Genomic DNA, 21,009 nt, shown 5'->3' on the forward strand with positions numbered 1-21,009 from the left:
GATTTTAAAAATAAATATTTGTATGAGTGAATAATTTGTTCATTTAAAAAACTAAAATTAAATTTATAATATTATTTAAAATTATCTTCGTTTAGTAGATCGAAAAAAAATTAATCTGTTATTAATACTTCTTTTTTGAATTTTTTTGGAAAGTAATAACACACATAATTTTAATCTAGAAAACAAGATTCAAATTTATTACATTTTCTGTGGTGATTTAATTTCATTTTCATAATGAATTCGTTATAATTTCGCTTTTCTGCGGAACGCAAATATGTTGAAATGAAAATGTAACAAGAATAATATTATAAATATTAATTAAATAAGAAATAAGTTTAAAATAATTAGAAATGTTTAAAATACTAAATAACTTTTTTATTTTTAGAATAAGACATGAATTCAATAATTAAAAAATAGCAAGACATCAATCTTTTATTAAAAACACTGTGTGGATTTTGTGTAATATAAATTGTTTTAATCGGAGAAGATAAAAAATGTAAAGAATATATTATTTTACTTACTTTTCGTAATATGCGTATTAATATTTCGTAGTTAGAGGGTTGGCGCGTGACCTTGCTGCGCGGCGTGGTAGTTAACTACGTCATCACTTCGGCATTCGCTCGACGAACTCGAAGGAAAATGGACGTGTTTTACGTATCGCATATTAATTATTGAAAATTAGATATCTACGAACGCGAATTACGCCTAAAACTAAGGGGTGTACTAAGGGTTAATAGATTTTGTTGCACGGGTTTTACTTTATTTCTTATTGTTAGATTCATTACGCACATACATAACTCATTTTAAATATTTCATGTGTTCTTACATGTACGATATAAAAATGAGATTCTTATTGTTAGATATTTCAAATAATAGCTTTTTATCACTTTGAATCATATAATTATGTCATTTTCGTGTACCGCTTTCTTAATACGGAAAAAGTAACGGATAAATTATATTTAAATTACATAATTAAATTACATATAAAAATAAAAATCGGAGCGCAAATCGGATGTAATGGAAGATTAGCAGAAGCGTGAACGAAACTTCTAGAAAGCGAAAATTGAAACGATGAAATGTAAAAGAAACATTTACGCTTCTTTTACATTTTGATATTTCAATTTTCGCCTTCTAGAAGTTTCGTTTTCGTTTCTGTTACTCTCCCATTACATTAAACTTACGTTCTGATTTTTATTTTCATCAGGAAAATATATTCCTCGGTGTATCACAATATAATTATGATATCACGTTAAATGACTCGTGTCGCTAAAATTAGATATATATAAGAAATTGTTTCATTAATCGAAGAACATTAAAAATATAAAGAATATGTTATTTTACTTCGTAATATATGTTAATATTTGGATAGTTAAACGGTTGGCGCGCGACCTTGAGGTGGGGATGGCACAGGGTGGCACGGAGCAGCGCGTCATATTTACTCGTAGTTACTGCGCAGTCATTCTCTTAAATTCCTCGAAATTTGTACAAGCGAGTAGCCGTGTCGCGTGCCGCTCTTACGTTACTTTTTGAAATCTTATCGCGAATAATATCAAATAAATATATCATATAACTGTTTAAAAAAGATGTAATAAATATTAAATAAATGTTTCTTTAAATCATTATTTTAAACAAATAATTAATGTGAAATGAACATTTATTAAACATTAAATAAATGTGGAATAAATATTTCTCACCACATTTTAAATGAATGAATAATGTAAAATAAACATATTAAATAAACATAAAAAAATATTTCTTTAAACCTTTATTTCAAATAAATAATTAATGTAAAATAAACATTTAATAAACATTAAATAAACATTTAAAAAATGTTTTTTCAAACATTTATTTCAAATAGAAAATTATAATTATATATATACAAAATAATGTTTAAACATTAAATAAATGTTAAATTAATGAATTTTGAAAACCAATCGTGAAAAATATAAAATTAATGATTTAAAAAACATTTAAAAAAACATTTAAAAAACATTGTGTGCTGATTGAATTAATATATATTCATATATGAAAAATCTTTTCGTATTCAAATTTGTATTTTAATTCGAAATGATTAGCAAAATAAAGTAAAATAATTAAATATAAAAATAAAAATTTAGAAATCAAATATCCAAAAAAGGATCACATTATTATAATTCATAGTAGTTTAATCGCTGAAATCACTGAAATAAATCTATCAAATTTCAACAATTTTAGCGACTTATTTCCATTATTCCGGATCTACAATAGATTTTTAACCCTTAGCCCTAATGGAATGGACGAATCACAATTAATTATTCTCCACGCATATAGTTATTCGATACAGTTAGTCAATTTCTTACAGTTTTAGGGGATGCTGTAATATTCCAGCATCCCCTTAAGACATCTATTGTAAATCCGGACTTAGAGTCCATATATAAACTTGCGTAGCCGCATAAATGTATACATATAGAAAATTATCCAATCACATTTTACGTGCGTCTTTATAGGAGAAATGCGATTGGATAATTTACGTGCGGTTATACAAGTATGGGTATATCCTTAAGAATACGGCAAATAAAATGGATGTGTTGTGTAGTTGACATCCATTTCTTCAGAGGGCAGTATAGTGCGCGGAAATATTTTGCGATAACAAGAAAAAGACTTTCATATCTTCTTTCAGATTTCTCTCTGATCGCAGTAGCTTCCTGCGACATTGTGATCGGCGTTCCGAAATTCATCGAAAAAACTGCTTCTTCAAATGACGTGTATCGTTTGACTGATTTTGACATTCATACACAGGTTATATGCCACAGATAAACTTGAAGATCCAAGTCCGCAATGAGCGAGAAAAACATGAATTCTGCCTTAGTGCGGAGAGTCAACAAATTATTGGAATCCAGAGTGGAACATGATAAGGTATAAATTGTGAAAAACGAACCGATTATATGAAAACCTTATTCTGCAAATGACAACGAGTATGTGGTACTTCAATAATTATTCTTATATTATATTTTAGGATACGTTGGAAGCTTTGAAAGAATTGTCAACATTCTTCACTGAGAACACATTGAATTCTCGCCGAAATCTGCGTAGCAAAATAGAGAGACGGAGTCTGGCGATAAACGAAGAATTCTTGGCTTCATTCAGAGAGGTAAAAGCTTCCTTGGACGATGTTTATCAAAATGTTCTAGCAATGAACACATCTGTGCAATCTATGACTAATCGCTTGCAAGTTACGAAGGCTCAAACTTCACAACTGATTGAACAGACCTCAAAGCTTCAGAGTGAAAGGTAAAGATATTTGTATGTTTGTACAATGACATTTGCATTTCTAAGAAATTTATTATTTATCTTTATTCTCAGTCAAATCTTAACTATGCAGCAAGAAGTTGCAAATGCATTTATCAGAAATTTTCAATTGACTCCATCTGAATTGACTGTACTGCATGGATCAGCCAGGGAATCGCCCATAACGGAAGAATTTTTTTCTGTAGTTAGTAAAGTACAGGTTAGTAGGTACATAGAAAGCTTCTTAAATAATTACAATTAAAACAAAAATTAAATTGTAAAAATAAAAATTTAAAGATAATAAAATAGAAGCTTATGATTGAGCTAGTATTCTATTATCTATTAAAACATGATAAATATATGACAATTAAACATTGTTTTATTAAATTATGACCTTGTTTATTAATTTCTTATTTTATAAATATAAAATTAATAATATTTATCATATTTATAATACACAAACACATATGAATAATCAGCTTGGCTGTTTATTATCTTTTATTATCTTTTAAAACAATCTATTTTCCATAATGATATTTATTTCTTCTCTTTTTTATGTGATTTGGCATTCAGGATATTCATGGTAAGTGTAGAGTACTGATGCAGTCCGGTTATCAAACATTGGCTCTAGATATTATGCAAAGAATGACATTGTTGCAAGAATCTGCGCTTGAAAGGTTATATCGATGGACGCAAACTCAGTGTAAAAATATAGAAAATGAACGTTTGGCGCCATTACTCATTAAAGCCATGAGTAAGCTACAAGATAGACCAGTGTTATTCAAGTAAGATGATTAATATTTGAATGCAGGTATTGCTTTTGAATCTGCTATTTTTATCATAATTAACATATGTTGCTAGGTACATTCTAGATGAGTACTGTACAGCTAGGAGAACTGCCTTGGTGGGATCATTCATAGATGCGCTAACATTAGGAGAGAGTTTTGGAACACCTAATCCTATAGAAATGCATGCCAATGATCCTAAGCGATATGTCGGTGATATGCTTGCATGGCTACATCAAGTAATTCCTGTAGAGAAAGAGAATATTCTTATTTTAGTGAAAGGCTGTGATAAAACAGGTAAGAAGCTCTTTTTTTTTTCACCTTGAATCTTGAGTCGTTATTTAAATGTGAATCTATATATTTTGTTTAAATATAATGAATCTGTTTATTACAGATGTGTCGGATCAGGTGAAACAGGCATTAAGTAACATTACAGAAGGATTATGTCATCCTCTAAAATCAAGAATAGAACATGTTATATCTACAGAAGCGCCAGCGACAGTATTATATTCGATAACAACTCTAATCAGATTCTATCGCGCTATTACTGAACAAGTTATACCTGAAAGTGTCTTAGATCAAACATTATTGGACTTATTAGCTTTAAGTGAAAAAAGTTTTCTAAGTAGACTACAGAGAGAAACGAGAATCGCTCTCGGAGAGCGTGCGGAGCCTCCCGGAAGTGATTTAGTTCCTGCTCCGTCAGTCTCTAGACTGTTATCGCTCTTAAATGAAATATTATCTGTCGCTAGTATTGCTGAAGACAGAGAAAAAGATATGTTACAGGTATATTCAATAACAATATTTTTCAACTTTTTGTTGGAAAAAATCTATTTTATGTTGTTTTAATGATTGGCAGATTGTGTCATGTATCATCGATCCATTACTTCAAGAAGTTAATGAAACAGCATCTAGATTGCCAACAGTGGATATGGCCGTTTATCTTCTCAATTGTATGCATCAGATACAATCAACGTTGGCACTGTACGAGTATATGGATCAGAGATTAGAAAGGTTACAGGTGATTGGTTAGTTTATACACACTAGAGTCAGACGTAATAGACTGAAATTGTTTCCACATTGCTTCATTTGATGTCTATTTGTAAATTGTAATGATTGCAATCGACTATAATAATCCAGGCACAATCCGATGCGCAAATCGACACACTTACGTCGGAGCAAGCTAGTTCTTTGGTAGCGCATTTAAATCTTGGCTCAATTTATACTATTCTGCAAGGACGCGATCAGGGACCACTTTCGTCTATACCAGGCATGGATGCTCTCAGCGTGAAAGAGTTCACTGTAAGTGATTTATTTATAAAATAAAATAACATATACCAGAGATGCTGATTTTTTGCAGAATAAACTGGAGGCATTTCTAGTGATGCCGGACGTCTTACTGCTACCACAAATAAGTTTACTGCAAAGCAATAATCATCGCATAATTACTCAGAAACGATCGTTCGAAGTAATCGGAGCTATATATAGGCAGTTGTTTGACGCCTGCCATGACCCGAAGAACTTATACCAAAACCCCAGCAGTCTCTTTTCCAGAACACCTGAGGATCTTCTTCAGACACTAATTTCTCAATAATTACATCTATTGATTTCTAAAAGCATTGTATATTGTATATGTAATGTATATATTTAAATAGCAATGAAGTGTATGAAAACGAATATGCTTGAATTTTTATAAATATGAAATAAGTATCTTGATTTCTTTAAACATTTTCGACTCATGTAATAACTTTTTTTTATGGGAACAAAATGAGGGAACTCTCGCCTTATAAATTCGCTAAATATATGAATCCTATTAACACACATTATTATATTTAGCGCAAATTGTAATTAAAAAAAATTTTTACATTTATTAGGTGTATCAATCTTTAATTGTAAATCAAAGAAAATGAAAATTGAGATATAGAATATCAGAAACGTTTTACGCAGTAATTACATAAAAAAAAAAAAAATTGTGCGAGTAATGTAGAGTTAAATGACGGATTTATGCAAAAGATTTCTTTGTTAAAATTTCAGAAAGACTGTTGGGATTTAGTATCCCGCCAATGCTCGCGATTGGCGCGGGATTCTAGAGTGCAGATAACGATGAGCGCCGATTGGTCGCGCGAGCTCGCGTCGGCCGCGACGACGAAGGATCGGCGCATGCGCGGCACGCGCCTCGCGCGGCGATTGGCCCGGCATTTTCAGTCAGTCGCTAGTCCGGTGCGGTGGAATGTGGTCGTGTTCGTATTTTGTTGTCGAACGCCGCGCGTCTTTCATTGATCCTCCCGTGTAGTAGCGCATGAATCGCTGTGTGCGCGACAGTTTCATCGCCGATCGGCCGAGTGAACTCGTGTCGATTGTTTCGTCCGCTAGCGGAATACATTCTCGACAGGATTTCACGTTCGGGTAACGAGTGTACTTCTGGCGGAGTGGCGACGTGAGATGCGGCGCCGTACGGCGGTGGGCACGGCGCCGACGCGACGCGACGCACGCAGCGCGATATAATTGCGGGCCGCGCGATCAAACGCGCCATGGACTTCTCGTCCCGTCGGCTCAACGACGCGCACAAAGGACGGATGGAAAGCGGCGGCAGTAGTGAGTGAGTGAGTGAAAGAGCGTTATTGAGTGCGGGAGCAAGATGGCGGAATCGAGCTATTATCAGGTGAGTCTCGCCGTGCGAGGCATTCCGCGCTCTCCCATTTCCACGCTCTCTTTGCGAACTGGTGCGCGTGCCCGACGTGCGTTTATCCCGTGCGACGTGCGTTATTATCCGGACGCCATAATCGTGCACGTCTCCTCCTGGGACGCATGTCTCCGAGTCGGGATTCCTATCCTCTTGGTTCGTCGTTCTCACCTCTCTTTCCGCCGTTTTTTCATTCGCTTGCTCTCGTCCGTCCGCGACGTACGTGCACTTGTACCCCGAGGCACAAGCGGGGCTTTCCCATCGATGACGGGGATCGTCGCGGTCGGTTTTTTGTGTGGATCGCGAGTTCTCGGTTCTCGTTCGGCGGCAAACCAGACGTGACGGGCCGCGCACACCTGATATGCATTTCCTTGCCGTTCCTCGTTTGGACCATCCCCTGTTTCTTCACCGTCGACCGTCTGGGTCTTAAAAAACTACTTTCCTTTTAGAAGATTCAAATCGATACACATCAGTCGAATACATTTTGCACAGTTAAATGCAACGCCATATGCGTGTGTGTACATTTTTAATATCTATCTAATCTTACAAAATTTCAATTAGCTTAAAACTTGTCAAACAGTTATTTTCCATTGTATATTACAAATATATCCTCCAAAAAATATCTCTGGATTTAACACTGGTTAATGTTTGGATAATTCTCACCGTGTTTATGTTATGTTCTAATATCTTTCAATTGATTAAACTTACATTTAAATATACTCGGACTCTTCTCCTGAGTCGAAAAATGTCGATAATTTGAATTTAAACAAAATTATAAATGGAAAGCGACGTGTGTCAATTTGCATCAAAAGTCTCGACTGTGTCTCTTAAAAGGAAAACAACCCTAATTGACTCCATTCGCTTCAAAATTACGTTGCCATTTGTAGCAGAGAAAAAATCCAGTTAACGAGGATTAATTAACCAACGCGTCGATATGTACTAGACTTTATAACAGAATCTGGCCACTTGTCAAAATAAGAATGAGAAAGAAAAGCGTTTATACCGTTTTTTTTTTATAATTGCTATCCCATTTTAACTTATTAAAGTTAAAATAACGATGAGCTATTTAAACACTTGTCATCTCACGGCCATAATATTAAATTTATGATGTCAAATTATACCCAATTTGTATTATTTCGTATTATTTTGTCACTACTATTCCCACTCAATACATTAATTTAATTAAAATACAATAAAGTTAAATAATTTAGCTCAAGAAAATGTATTAAATTTGATTCAAATTTAATTTATTATTTACTAAATGTATACGTTAATAGTGTATACGTTTATTTCGAAACTAATCACAGAAGTTGATTGATTTACATTTCAACACACATGGAAATAAATTTTACAAAATGTTATTCAATTCAAAGGATTGGACTGTCATTGTCCCTTTGATATCTAACAATACAGACTCTGTTGTAGGGCATCTCTAAACTGGCACACACTCGGTTGCCAAGTTGCGGTTTTTAGTTTTCGATTCCGTTTAGCTAGACTACTCTACTCTCTTGAGTTATGTATTCGTGACATTGTGAAATTAATGGCGATTAATCTTAGACCTGTCCTCCAGTCGGCATTGAATCGCAAAAGATCCCTGAGATAAATTTTTGTTTGTATGAACAAACCAATAGATTCTGATCACATCTATCAATTAGAATTTTGGTCATCAAGATTGAATATCGGTTATCTCAACTAGAATTAGAATAGGTTTAAATGTAAAATACTGATTTGTCCGTTTTTCATTAGAATTTCAATTAATGCAACCGGATTCTACTTCCAGTGATCCAATTCTCGGAGATAAAGTTTGCCATACCAAAGTTCATATGCAGCAATATTCAAGTTTTCAATAAGGAAAAATGAGATTCTTTTATCCACACCAGAATTTCAGCTTGTGACGATATCGATCGTTCTTCAATCGTTACCATTTTACCTGACAAAAACGACAAGAAAGTGCCCGGTTGGCGCTAATCGGCGTCGGTGTAACCGGTCCTGACTGACTTCGCGCCGGTTCCGCCTCGTAACACCTGCTTCTCCTGCGAAGAGGTACAAGAGACGCGGGAATAGGACGTTCGAGGAATGCCACCGCTCGCAAATAGATCTTATTAGGCCCCTATTCTGTAATTGTTAACAACGATAAAGCCTGAGGTACAATTGAAAACACTCTGGCTATAGGAACAGAGAATAATAGATTTTTCATTCTGTCAGAAATCGTGTATTCTGATGTATACATTTCTGATAGGTTGAAACCTGTTCCCTGTTTCTATCACCTGTTTTCGATTGTGTTTAAAGCTTAACGATATCGTTATATTGTCGTTACACAGGTTTTTTTTGTATGATAAAAAAAAGTTGCGTAACGACAATATAATGACATTATCATTAAGAATTATAGAATAGAGGTTTTATAAGAAATTTAGTTGGATGCATTAGTGCGCATTAATGCATATTAAAGCCGTTTGATGTAATCTGAGGATAAAAGTAAATGCAAATATTTCGAATTATAAAATACATGTTTTATATATTTAACAGTACAACAAAGTATATTCTTCAGAGGGTTTCAGGGGGATTTAATCGATTTTTAATATTTATATTAAATATATATCTTTATGTATAGCTTTATGTATAGCTTGTATCAATGTGTACTGACAATGTGACCTGTATCACAACTGTCCGACTGATTCGATTTTTCTTTAAATGTATTGTTAAATATAGAAATCTAAGAGATATTTATTTTTTTATATTGATTCAATTCAAAATTTAAGGGGTGAAGCAATCCTTCCAAATTTAATAGGAATGGAGATTTTTCAAAATATTACATTTTTAAAATCTAGAAAATTATATAAAAAATTAAAAATTTTATTTGAAAAGTAAATCATTGAGGACATTGAGGTAATCATTTAAGGGAAGAACCTGGTTTAAAGAGTCAAAAATTTTTTTTTTTTTTCTTTCATCGATAGTATTACTTTTTAAAAATATACTCGTAAAGTTTTAGACCGAAATTCAAAATACTTTTGTAGTTATAGCTTGAGAAACAGGTACGCGTCGTGCAAATATACAGTGGTACCGAAAACTTTTCTTAAAATCACTTTTTCGAAATTGGCAAGAATTGGCAATAATTTAAAAACTATTTGACTAATTTACTTCGTCCAAAATTTTTTAGTTACATAATTGTCAATTAATTCTAAATGAACTAAAAACATTATTTGTTAAAAAATTAATATAAATAATTATTTCTGCACTTATAATTTGAGATTTTTCTCCCCTTCCCTCTTTTTTTTTAAGTTTATTCAGGATAAAATATTTGATTTAAAAAAATTTTTGGTTTTTTTTTATTCAGGCAAGGATTACAGACTCCATATTACCAACGTCTGTGCTAAAGCACAATAATGATTAATATATAACTTATTATTATTGTATTAATTATTTTTATATTAAAAAATTATTTTGTATTATTGAAATATCTATTATTGAAATATCTATACTACAAATCACCCCTAAAATTTTAGAAAGATCGACTTCATAGTTTGTTTATAAAAAATTCGCAAAAAAAAACAGCTACTTTTCGCGTTCTAAACCAAGTTCCCCCTTTAAGAGAATTGTGTATTATAATAAACGGTATGAGGTTGTGCATTACTAGAACATTAACGGGCATTAATGGATATTAGGATATTAATAGGCGTTATTAAAGCATTAGTGAACATAACAGTTGGGTATTACCTATGCATTATTTGGGCATTAGTACGCATTGTTGTATGCAATTTTGATTAGCGGTTTCTCAGTTTTATTTAAAAAACTTTTTATATATCTTATCATTTTGTTGATAATTGGTTATAATTATTTTTGAGGGTCATTTCATTATGTAAATCTCAAATTGGATCGATATAAAAAAAATACATATCTCTAAAATTTTTGTGTTTAACAACACATTTCAAGGAGACTCGAATCGGTCAAACAATTGTGATAAGTAATTTCTGAGTGCATCCAATCGAATTATACATATTTTATGGCCGAAGGCTTTTATTTAGACCTCGAATCCGCTCGATGATCATCGGGAGATCGTGAAGTTGGCATGTCGATTCTTGTTTCGAAAACTTTCACGTATAATCGCGAGTTACACTTGAAGATTCAATCTCGAAAAGTCGATTCTAATATTAGATCGTTCACCGACACTTTCTCGAATTTTACGCGAATAGAATGCTGAAACATCATACGATTGTTCCAGAAAACAATATTTTAATAGTCGATAATATCAATTGTTTCTTTAAAGTTCAATTTTACAGTAAAACGGAGAACATCAAAATGATGTGGAAAATTTGTCATTTTTCCCCATCAGACTTTGTATACTAACTGAGTTTGTATATTCATGCAAAATTCGTTGTATAAAATTAATCTGTTACTATGTTGTTTTTCAAAGGTTTGTCAAATACAGCAAAAACAAAATTTCAGTCAAATCGAAGCGAAATTGTTACTATGAGAAAAATAAAACTCTGAAAAGCTAAATAAATAAGATAAAAAAAGTTGGAGTTCTTTGAAAAGGAGATTGAAAAAATTTTATTTAAAGGGAAAAAAAGAATCTATTAAAATCTAACAGTTTTTCTTTGATTCTGAAATTTTGTTTGATTATATTTAACAAATCTTTGAAAACCATCTCTGATGTAATAAATTAATTTTATATACGAATTTCATAGCCGTTTACGTTCCAAATTAAAACTACGGTTTTGATCGTAATACGTCAATGAATGAATAATAAATGAGTAATAAATTAGTAATTCAACACTGACGTTGAAATCTTCTTTTGGCGTTGCATGATGATTTGTTTGGAGGCTTGGTACTGGTGAAAATAATTCTCATGCTACTTTCACAATTTTCCCCGATTTCCTCATGCGAAATGCTCGTCCAAACGAGAAGGATTCCCCTGACGTTGCGACGTCTGTTGACCTCCCAAAGATTACCGTGGCAAATATTAGTGGAATGCATGAAAATAGATCGTGCGTCAGTTAATGTCGGCTGTGTGCAAGTTTTCGCACACGCAGCGAAAATTAAATTAACATCCAGATATACTTTCATTACTCCCGAAGGCAGAGTCGCAGGGTTGTCATTTCCTATGCATATCTAGCAATGTCTACTATAAAGAGAATTTGCGTAACAAACACAATTGCGAATTGTGAATGAAACATTCTAATTTCAATGCGATAACTTCGACCAATACTTTCAACAGTTACTGTTTCAACAGAAACTTGAATCTTGTGATGCTATTTGTTGTACAATAATGTAGTTACAATGAAGTCACATGCTTAGAATTCACACTATTCACATATATTTTTCTCGAAGTAAATTCAATTCATTAAAATTAACATAACTCGATTACAATAAAGAAAATATATGTAACAGAAGTGTTAAATTGATACACGATTACATTAATTCTACATACATATGATTATTTATTTTTGAATTATAAACTTTGTTCTTTGTATTTGTTCAGAACTTTCTTCGAAAATGAATAAACCTATATATAATTATTTATTATGACTCTAAATAATGGATCGATCGGATGGCACCGAGTTACGAGTTTGATTTGTGACTTGACGATTGGTTGTTTTATTTTTTTTAAATATCTTCTTCATATTAGCATCGTCAGGAAACGATAAGTTCACGTTTTATAGTTGAGTAACGCTGTTATCGGCGCGGCTAAGATAAGAGATAACGGCGTCGGCGCTGTCTTCTTGGTCAGTTCTACTTCTCAAATTCGAGGAGCGTGTCGCGCGCTCCGGGTGCGAGCGAGCTTTACAGTTAGGTCGTCGTATAACAGCGACAGTGCGCGGAATCACGGAAATACGGCGTGCGGACGTGATATCGTAGATTTTCGCTGCAACAGGTGGCTGACGTTTACCTGGGCCCGCATGATTGCAGCCCGGGAGATTATCGCTCCAATGACAGTGATTCAGCAGTGATTAATCACGATGGAAGCTCATTTGTTTGTTGCTCGATGCGAATCTTAATGACGAGATATTAAAACGTTCTGCCGATGTTAGTCTCGCGCGACAGAACGCACACGCGACTAGGAGACGAAAGTATCCTGGTCATTTCGGTGCGAAGCCATTTCACGGAATAAGGATGTCGTTTATCGGGTTGGACAAGAAGAGGAAATCGGTTGTGTGCAAATGTATCCCACTGACCAAAGTGACCAGCTCTAGATACCTTCGGACTTGCGTGACGCCGTGTGCGGTACGTTTTCGCCGATAGTATCGGTTCTATATCGAGAAGAATCTTTTATTTCCAATGTAGATTAGTTTCAATCTCGGCTCATCCTCATTTTTTCTAGTTCTAAGAATTAGAAAAAGATGGAGAGTAAGTTGAACCGAGATTAAAATTAATCTACATTGGTGAAAAAAATTTATTTCTTTAGACCTTTGTTATTTCTATCAATGTAAATTAATTTTATTCTTAAATTAATTTATTCTTTTTCTAATTCTTAGAACTAGAAGAAGATAAAAAAAGTAAGTTAAATAGAGATTGAAGTTAATAGCTGTGTTTAGCAGAAAAAGCAGCTTTGTAATTGTAAAATTCTTTAATTTGATTTGTCTTGTCCTTAACGCTTCACTGAGTCTCTGTATAAATCAATCGTATTAAAGAATCTTACTACAATTGCAAAACTGCTTGGACATAGTTAATTCATCTTGATAAGAAAGGATATTAGTGCAAAATCGAGTTAAAGATGTATTAGATTAGACTATAAATTAGGATCAAATTTGGATTGGAATTTGATCAATAAAAGCAAAGTTTACTAAACTTGATATTGATTCTCTTTCTTCTGATTAGTTAAATTTCAATCCAATTCGAGTTTGAAAGTCGATATCCTTAATCATTATGTTTAAGACTGTCTTAAGTAAAGTCTTAAAATGTTAATGAACCAATTCAGAGAATTGTATTAGCACACTCAGAAAAAAATATAGTTTTGACAACTACTAAAAAACAACGCTAATAATTTAAGTACTTGCAACTAATTTTACAAAGTAATAAGAATTAGTATAGTACCGAATATTATAAAAATATAGTATTGTACTATATACTATAAAAATATAGTTATTCAGTACTACTTTATAGTTGCCACAACTATTTTTTTTCTTTCGGTGCACCTTAAGACATTACTTATGTAAGACGGTCTTAAAATAAGAATCCGACTAGAGTTGTATTCCAAAATTTACTGCTTGTATGAAAATCTATAGCTTACGTACATTATAGATTTTCAGTACTGGCAATTAATTTTGGAACACAACCTATGAATATCGGTTGCAATCTGATATTTGCTTTTAAGGCTTGTGGCCTCTAATTTACTCGTGATTCAAAGACACGATTCGCAGTCGCACGCTGTGCATTCGAAGTAGGTCACTAATACATCCGTTAGAAGTTTGATCGAATAGCCTTGGACGTTTCCATGGACGAAGCAATTGTATCGTCACGCGAATTGACAACTACCAACGTTCATTCATCACAATGGATAATACTGTTTCGATGGCCGGAATTCGATGCGAGACTGCGGGAGACTGATACTTTCTCCTGCGCGTGTTGTGTTTGCCTAGCGTCTATATCCGTATCTCACGAGTAGCCATACCAATACGCGCCAGACGATTTCCGGTTAAAGAGATGTATTTCCGCGATGTTTCCCTTCGGCTCGTTGACGAGACCCTCTCTGATCGTTGATATTTACGGTGTAATTTCCGCCAGGTGTTATCTTAACTCTGGCGCACGTTAATGCGAGAGATCATATTGCGATTATTATTATTATTATTATAAGGATTAACACGGGCTCGCGCATAATGCCGAAAGATTATATACGTTCAGTGCGTGGAAACGAGTACAGTGCGGATGTTGATTATTAATTGATACGATGGTCCTGGCATAAGGATGGAAAAAATGATTAAATACAGATATAGCGCTTCGCTCGTATCTATATAAAAGTGGAAATTCCTGTAGAACACAAAAGAAGGAAAAATTCTCGTTTTAATTAGAAAGTTTAATTAGAGAGTGATTAATCGTCCGAACTGCCCGTCCTTATTGCACGTTCTTTTGCCCGAACTCAATTGCTATATTGGCTATCAATAATCAGGATTGAACTTTGTATCTGTTTCAGGGCGATTACATCAGGCACCCAGTTCTTTACGAACTGTCGAGCAAGTATGGAGTGGCTGGCAGTGACCAGGTGCCCTTGCCGGCACGTCTTGACGTGCTGCGAGAACATATACGCCGAGAAATACGCAAGGTATGTCAGGTTTTCGCTTATCCTTCGTTGACTGTAGTGAAGCTGTTCTTTCTTCGTCTGTACACATGGTAGAATGATCAGCACGTTTTCTTCGTTATCTTTGTTCTGTACCGTTCTCTTTTCTTACTCAGCAATAATTAGCCTAATGCATCTTTTTTTTTTTCATTTCGATGCGTTGAAATTAATCTCTCCTTGCTATCTTAATGTTTTCGCTTGCCTTTTTTTATTTCTAGAATAAATATTCTATGATAGTGGATATTTGTTCCCATAGTGGCTTTTTATATAGGGCTAATTTAATTCGTAATGGAGCATATAGATCCTGGGAAAATTCTAAGATATTTTCTTAATTTTTAATTTTTAAATAGTTTAATGATTTGAAATAATTTTATGTTTTATCTTACTTCACAGTTTTTCATATAGGCTAATTATCATACTATATTTATGCTAATTTTAAATGTATTATAATTTTTTATACATATAGATAGTTGAAAATCGTAAAAACTTCTAGAATAGATAACGAAAAAATATCCCGAAGATTTACTCATATAGTCCCTTAATAGTCACTCATATAGTCACAAAAGGTATTCCTATTACGGAGAATAGAATGTACTACATGAATTTTTTTATAGTGAAAAGATTATGAAAAGTTACGGATTTTTCTATATTTGAAAAAATAATACAAAAGTTTGGCGATAATTTAGAAGCTGGATAAAAAATTATTCAAGTAAAAAGTAGACTTTAAAGTAGTTTTAAAAAATAATTGAAATAAAATGAGAAAATCTTCATTTGAATTTATAAAATAAAATTATATTATCAAATATTGATCTTATTGAACTGTTCGTATTTATTTGGTAATGCGCTATGTTATTCAGTCATTTTTATATGGTTTTATTGGAAGATATAAATTTCCAATTCCACTTTTTGCAAAGACTATACATAGACACACACCTGATACTGATACATCCTTAAATCGATTCCATAATTTAGGTGGAGATTTGCAATTACAAATCCTCGATACTTAAAGAGATTGCAAGAGGATATTGCAGATAGGAGTATTTGCAGATCGTACGTGATTACATTTTTTCGTGCGTACCTACATCTAGCTTAATCAATATCCGACATACGTCTCGGTAATAAACGATCGATGATCTATGGTTTCCGGATGCACCGGACGTCGCGTTCTAAAAATCACGCTGCGAATGGAAACTTGAGGGTGGTCCAACCATTTCTGCAACTCGCGTAGAAACAAGTTTTGCTATATAGCAGCGTCTTTCTCTGTCTCTCTCTCTCTTTCTCTTTTTGTCTTTTGTCTTCTTGTTTTATCTCTTAGTACTTACTAAGCGCCTTTACAACATGCTCGTTTAACGTTGTCTGGTTGCTGCCTACCGCTAATAGATCCACTGCGAAACAGAGCCGTGTGTAATACTGTATAATGCGATAGGTTTCTTAACACAGCACATTTTCATACGCTTGTTACCAGAACATTTTCTGTGAATCAATTGCACTGCAGAACATATGCATGCATAATGTCTCGGAAGTCAAGACCATTTGTTTCAAATGAGTCATTATTGCTTATTGAACAAATATCTTTTGAACGATTATTTTTGTCTGACTAATATTGGCGTAATATTAGACACGAATAATTCTTCATATACCAACATGAATTTATATTGGAAAATACATGGAAAGAATAATTTTGCTGAAGTATCTAAAAATTCAATTAGATATGAAAACAGATCTGAAAATAATATGTATTGGATCATCAAAATAATTATGTGGAGATGCTCAAACATGACGTTAATGTAGCAGAAAGTTTTAATCTGTTTGAGCATTCAATAGAATTATTTAAATGGTTCAATACAATTATTTGCAGATGTGTATCTCATTAAATTTTTAGATACTTTAGTTAAACCGCTCTTCCCGTGTAAAAGTCATGATGATTCATTGCGAAAATTCGCGATAACTGTATATTAATGCTTACTAATAGAATACCAAAGGATATATCAAAAGATATAATCATTGGGCACGTGTGTGATTTTACGTCTCATTTGCTGTACAAAGGAGCGGCACGATCGAGTGATAGATGTTTTTTAAACGAGCGATTGACCGAGATTATAATAAATGTATACAGTTAAATTTCTCGATATAAGATGTTGTTTTCAACTGAAATGGTGATGATGGTGGTCGTTCCAATGCACGATTATGAATTTTAGTATTTTAACATTTTTTTTCATTTGCAGGAGCTGAAGATAAAGGCTGGTGCGGAGAAGCTGAGGGAGGTCGCGACCGATCGCAAGTCGCTCTCGGATGTCGCGACTATTGTGAAGAAGGCGAACAGCAAGTTGAACGAGCTCCAAGCTGAGCTCCAGCAGCTCGAGAGTCAAATTATACTGACGCAGGGCCAGCCTCAATCGCCGCAGCAGAATCACTCCAACGGTCAAGGTTGGTAAAGCGAAGCATATGGCGCTGTGCGATACCATCTTCGGGTTCTCCTTATAATTCCTCGCATAGCATTGATCGAGAATAAAGTGGTTCGCTACACGCTCCTAAACGGGTTTTATGTAATGAACGTCGCGCGTCAGACGCAATACCGGGACAAGCACTAAAGATCTTCGATATCGGGAAAAATAGGTTAATATAAGCAGAGAGAAATCTGCGTTTCTTGTATTCGTTGCACGATAGTTTAATAAGCATTATTATATGAATCATCACAGAAGACAGCAATTACAAACAATTAAAGCACACGGGATATTAATAACAGATCTTTTTTTCTGTAGCTGAATTAAATACATACATTTGAAACTTTAGGTGAAATAGATGTATGTTTGATATTTTGCGAAAGTAAGAAAGTTTTAGTGCTGTCCCCTTAAAAAATAGAATCTAGCTATCACTAACATTCCTTTTGATTGGCATCACAATGGCGGTACCAATCAAAGTATAGCGGGAACGCACATATAATTCACATCTAATATACACATTTCAAACAGGCACATATATTTTATATTTATATAAATAAATCCGCCTTTTTGCCATTTTCAGCGAATTCGATTGGACGCATTGGTGCATGTTAAAATCATTGTTCATTAATTTAATCTGTGTAAAAGTAAAATGCAAATATTTCGAATTATAAAATACTTACATATTTTACTTAATAATGTATTGAGGATTTCACGGTTTAATCCATTTTTATATTTATATTAACAATTATTCAATATTTTTACATCAATATCGTCATATCTTTACATTAATTTGTTTAATATGACGGCTTTAACGCACACCAGTGTGCACTGAGTACATTTAATCGAATTCGTCATCAGTCTTTTAGGGATATTAGTATCTAGTGTAGGAATCTAGTGTAGGAATCTAGTGTAGGAATAAAAAATAGACTTAATCAAAGTGCCGATAAGAGCATAGAATATCGATCATTTGAACAATTTTTTCAGAAAGTTTCATGAAAGCGTGTTCACGATAATTTCACGTTTATTTATATGCAGCGATTATTGCCCCATTTATTCATTGGTTTTACATATCGAAGCATTGCGGTAATAGTTAATGTTCCGGCATACCCGCTCCCTACCGCGTTAATGACCGTTCCGTATCGTTAACGAGAGGGCACTTAATAACTCCACCCGCTAACGAGGCGTCGAGACGACGACTTCGGGTTTTATAAAGCTCGTCTGAGCATGCCAAGTTGCTAGCCTTACGTCGCCATTAAGGCTGACAAATCGAGCGTATCTCTTTAATGTAATGACGTTTCTGACTCATCGATTGATATATATATCATTGCATTAGATGTATATCCAAACGTTTAAGTTAAAAAGACAACATTCAGTGAAATAAATGTAGTAAGAGATATCAACATTGAATCGAAATATCTGTATAAGTCAATCCTTCGGAACAGCAGGTCTGAATCCATTCAATTATAAATTTCTTTGTAAAACATGTCAAACAATTTAATTTTTTAATATTACATCTGAAACAAATTTGTATTATTTTTATTAAAATGTACTTAGAATTTTTTCTTTTTTACAGTAGTCATTTTCTTGAAATCAATAGTGCTTTTTAATTTTAATAGATTAACATAAATAGGTCTGGTATATTCAGCGTCAGTTAACTGTGTTCAGATTTTGACGTCAGCTTCGGAGGGTTAAAAAAAGGCGAGGTGATTGATGTGATAAATGCAATTAGAGGTATATTTACCTTTTTTGATCGATTGATCAGCAACAGAAAAAAATATGTTCCAAAATAACATACTATTAATGTCGTTAACATTGTCGTTCTTCCGTAACATTGAGTTTATATGCTAGCTGCATAGCTTCGTACCGTGTTATATGCTTCGATATAGCTTCTATATATGCGATGCTTAAAATGGTATTCAATTCCTCCACGAGTTACTGCCAGTTTTGATGAGACAATAAAGAAAGGGCAGATGATGATTATCATCTGTCTTATTTGTGTCTGCGTGCTGAGATGGCTCTCTTTTGGTTCAAAATCTCTTCATGCCGCGGAACATAAATTAGGAACGATTAACAGAATTTTTTCTAATTAAAGCTCATGGCTCTCTCTCGGTACTGATTGTATCGCGTTTCGCATTCCGTGAGTCTGCCAAATTTATAACTGAAATTCAGTCATCGCATTGTTTTCTTCATCGCTGATACCTTTTGGATGAACGCTTATGCCTTATTAATATTTTTTGAATATTCTTAGACATAATAATTGATTCGAAGCAGGAAAATTACTTGTTTATGTGTATAATGTTGAATTCAAATGATGACTTTATATGATCATATAACGCAATTAATAGGTTAATCTAATACGTTATTCTCGGGCAAAACATCGTTTGATTCTTGAAGAATATTTTTTTGCTGCATTATGAATGGTCACTTCGTTATGCCCTGATGTGTTGTATACAGAGAAACTACAGTCTTGCGCTCGCTCTGAATTGACGGTAAGTGGTAGCAGCTATTTATACCTTGGACCCCGAGACGCTCTCTATCCACTCGAGTTAAGTCAGTCATCATCATACTTGGTCTCAAGTCTATCTAGCAACCTGCCTCGGGGTTGCTTCATTCAGTTTCTCCCCGTATGAAGAAGATATACTATTTATGCCCATTTCCATCAATGTAGATTAACTTTAATCTTGGTATAACTTACTGTTCAGCCTTTTCTAATTCTTAGAATAAAAAAAATAAGTTGAACTGAGATAAAGGTTAATCTACATTGATAGAAACGAGCAGTGCGATCCTGAGACTTAGACGCGCAGCATTTCTCAACTTACTATTATTAGGTCTGTTCTTTTCAGTTGAACCTCTTGTATCGTTCATTTTTCCTCTTTTTCTGTCTATGTTTGGGAGAAAAAGAGGAAAGATAAACAGTGCAAGAAGTTCAACTGAAAAGAACAATTAATGTTAACTAAGAGTTCAACAATTTTGAAAACTAACGAAGAAAACAAGGAATAAAATTCTTCTTATTATCAAATGCATTATTGTCTACTAGAGATAAAATCTGAGTAATTTTATCAAAATTTTACGAGAAAGATATACTTTATATACTTTCTCCTTATATATATATATATTACAATATTATTATTTCTCACTCTATTATATTTTAATTAAAATTATAAACGATAATCAAAATGAGATAATATATGCAAGAAGAAGTATATGGAAAGAACAGTATCTAAAGATTTAGAAGTATCTAAAAATTTAGCTAGATATAGAACTGAAAATTTTATTAGATTATCAAAATAATATCGTTGATTGCTAGACTATAGTATTAAAATTTGTTGCTCATTATACTTAAGTTTTCTACACAAATATTTTGATGGCCTAACAAAATTATTGTCCGATCTGTAGCAGATCTGTTTATAAATATTTCAGCAAAAGCATACTTTCCTTGTATATATATATTCTTCTCTCGTAGGATTTTGACAAAATCACTCATAATCGGATTCTGTTATAGAGTCTCTACTACTGTCTACAAAAGATAAGAATATTGATTCTCCAGTTTACTCAAAA

The 21,009-nt window shown here is 33.3% G+C and overlaps 2 protein-coding genes across 2 annotated transcripts in view; both read left to right on the forward strand.

Moving 5' to 3' along the window:
- The first annotated feature begins 2,817 nt into the window (after positions 1–2,817).
- On the forward strand, positions 2,818–5,646 carry LOC105617004 (conserved oligomeric Golgi complex subunit 6). The gene is made up of 9 exons (XM_012198585.1): positions 2,818–2,895; positions 2,996–3,270; positions 3,343–3,487; positions 3,841–4,052; positions 4,129–4,349; positions 4,447–4,838; positions 4,912–5,073; positions 5,193–5,354; positions 5,413–5,646. Exons 1-9 carry the CDS (start codon positions 2,818–2,820, stop codon positions 5,644–5,646), a joined length of 1,881 nt encoding a protein of 626 aa, XP_012053975.1.
- Positions 5,647–6,690: 1,044 nt separating this feature from the next.
- Positions 6,691–21,009, forward strand: part of LOC105617006 (serine/threonine-protein kinase N) — a 32,961-nt gene continuing 18,642 nt past the window's right edge. Inside the window, exons 1-3 of the mRNA XM_012198587.1 lie at positions 6,691–6,714; positions 14,864–14,992; positions 17,233–17,434. Of these exons, the coding sequence (XP_012053977.1) occupies positions 6,691–6,714; positions 14,864–14,992; positions 17,233–17,434 (355 nt within the window). The remainder of the gene's footprint in view (positions 6,715–14,863; positions 14,993–17,232; positions 17,435–21,009) is intronic.

The sequence above is a fragment of the Atta cephalotes genome (genome assembly GCF_000143395.1).
Source record: "Atta cephalotes unplaced genomic scaffold scaffold00011, whole genome shotgun sequence".
Classification (NCBI taxonomy): Eukaryota; Metazoa; Arthropoda; class Insecta; order Hymenoptera; family Formicidae; genus Atta; species Atta cephalotes.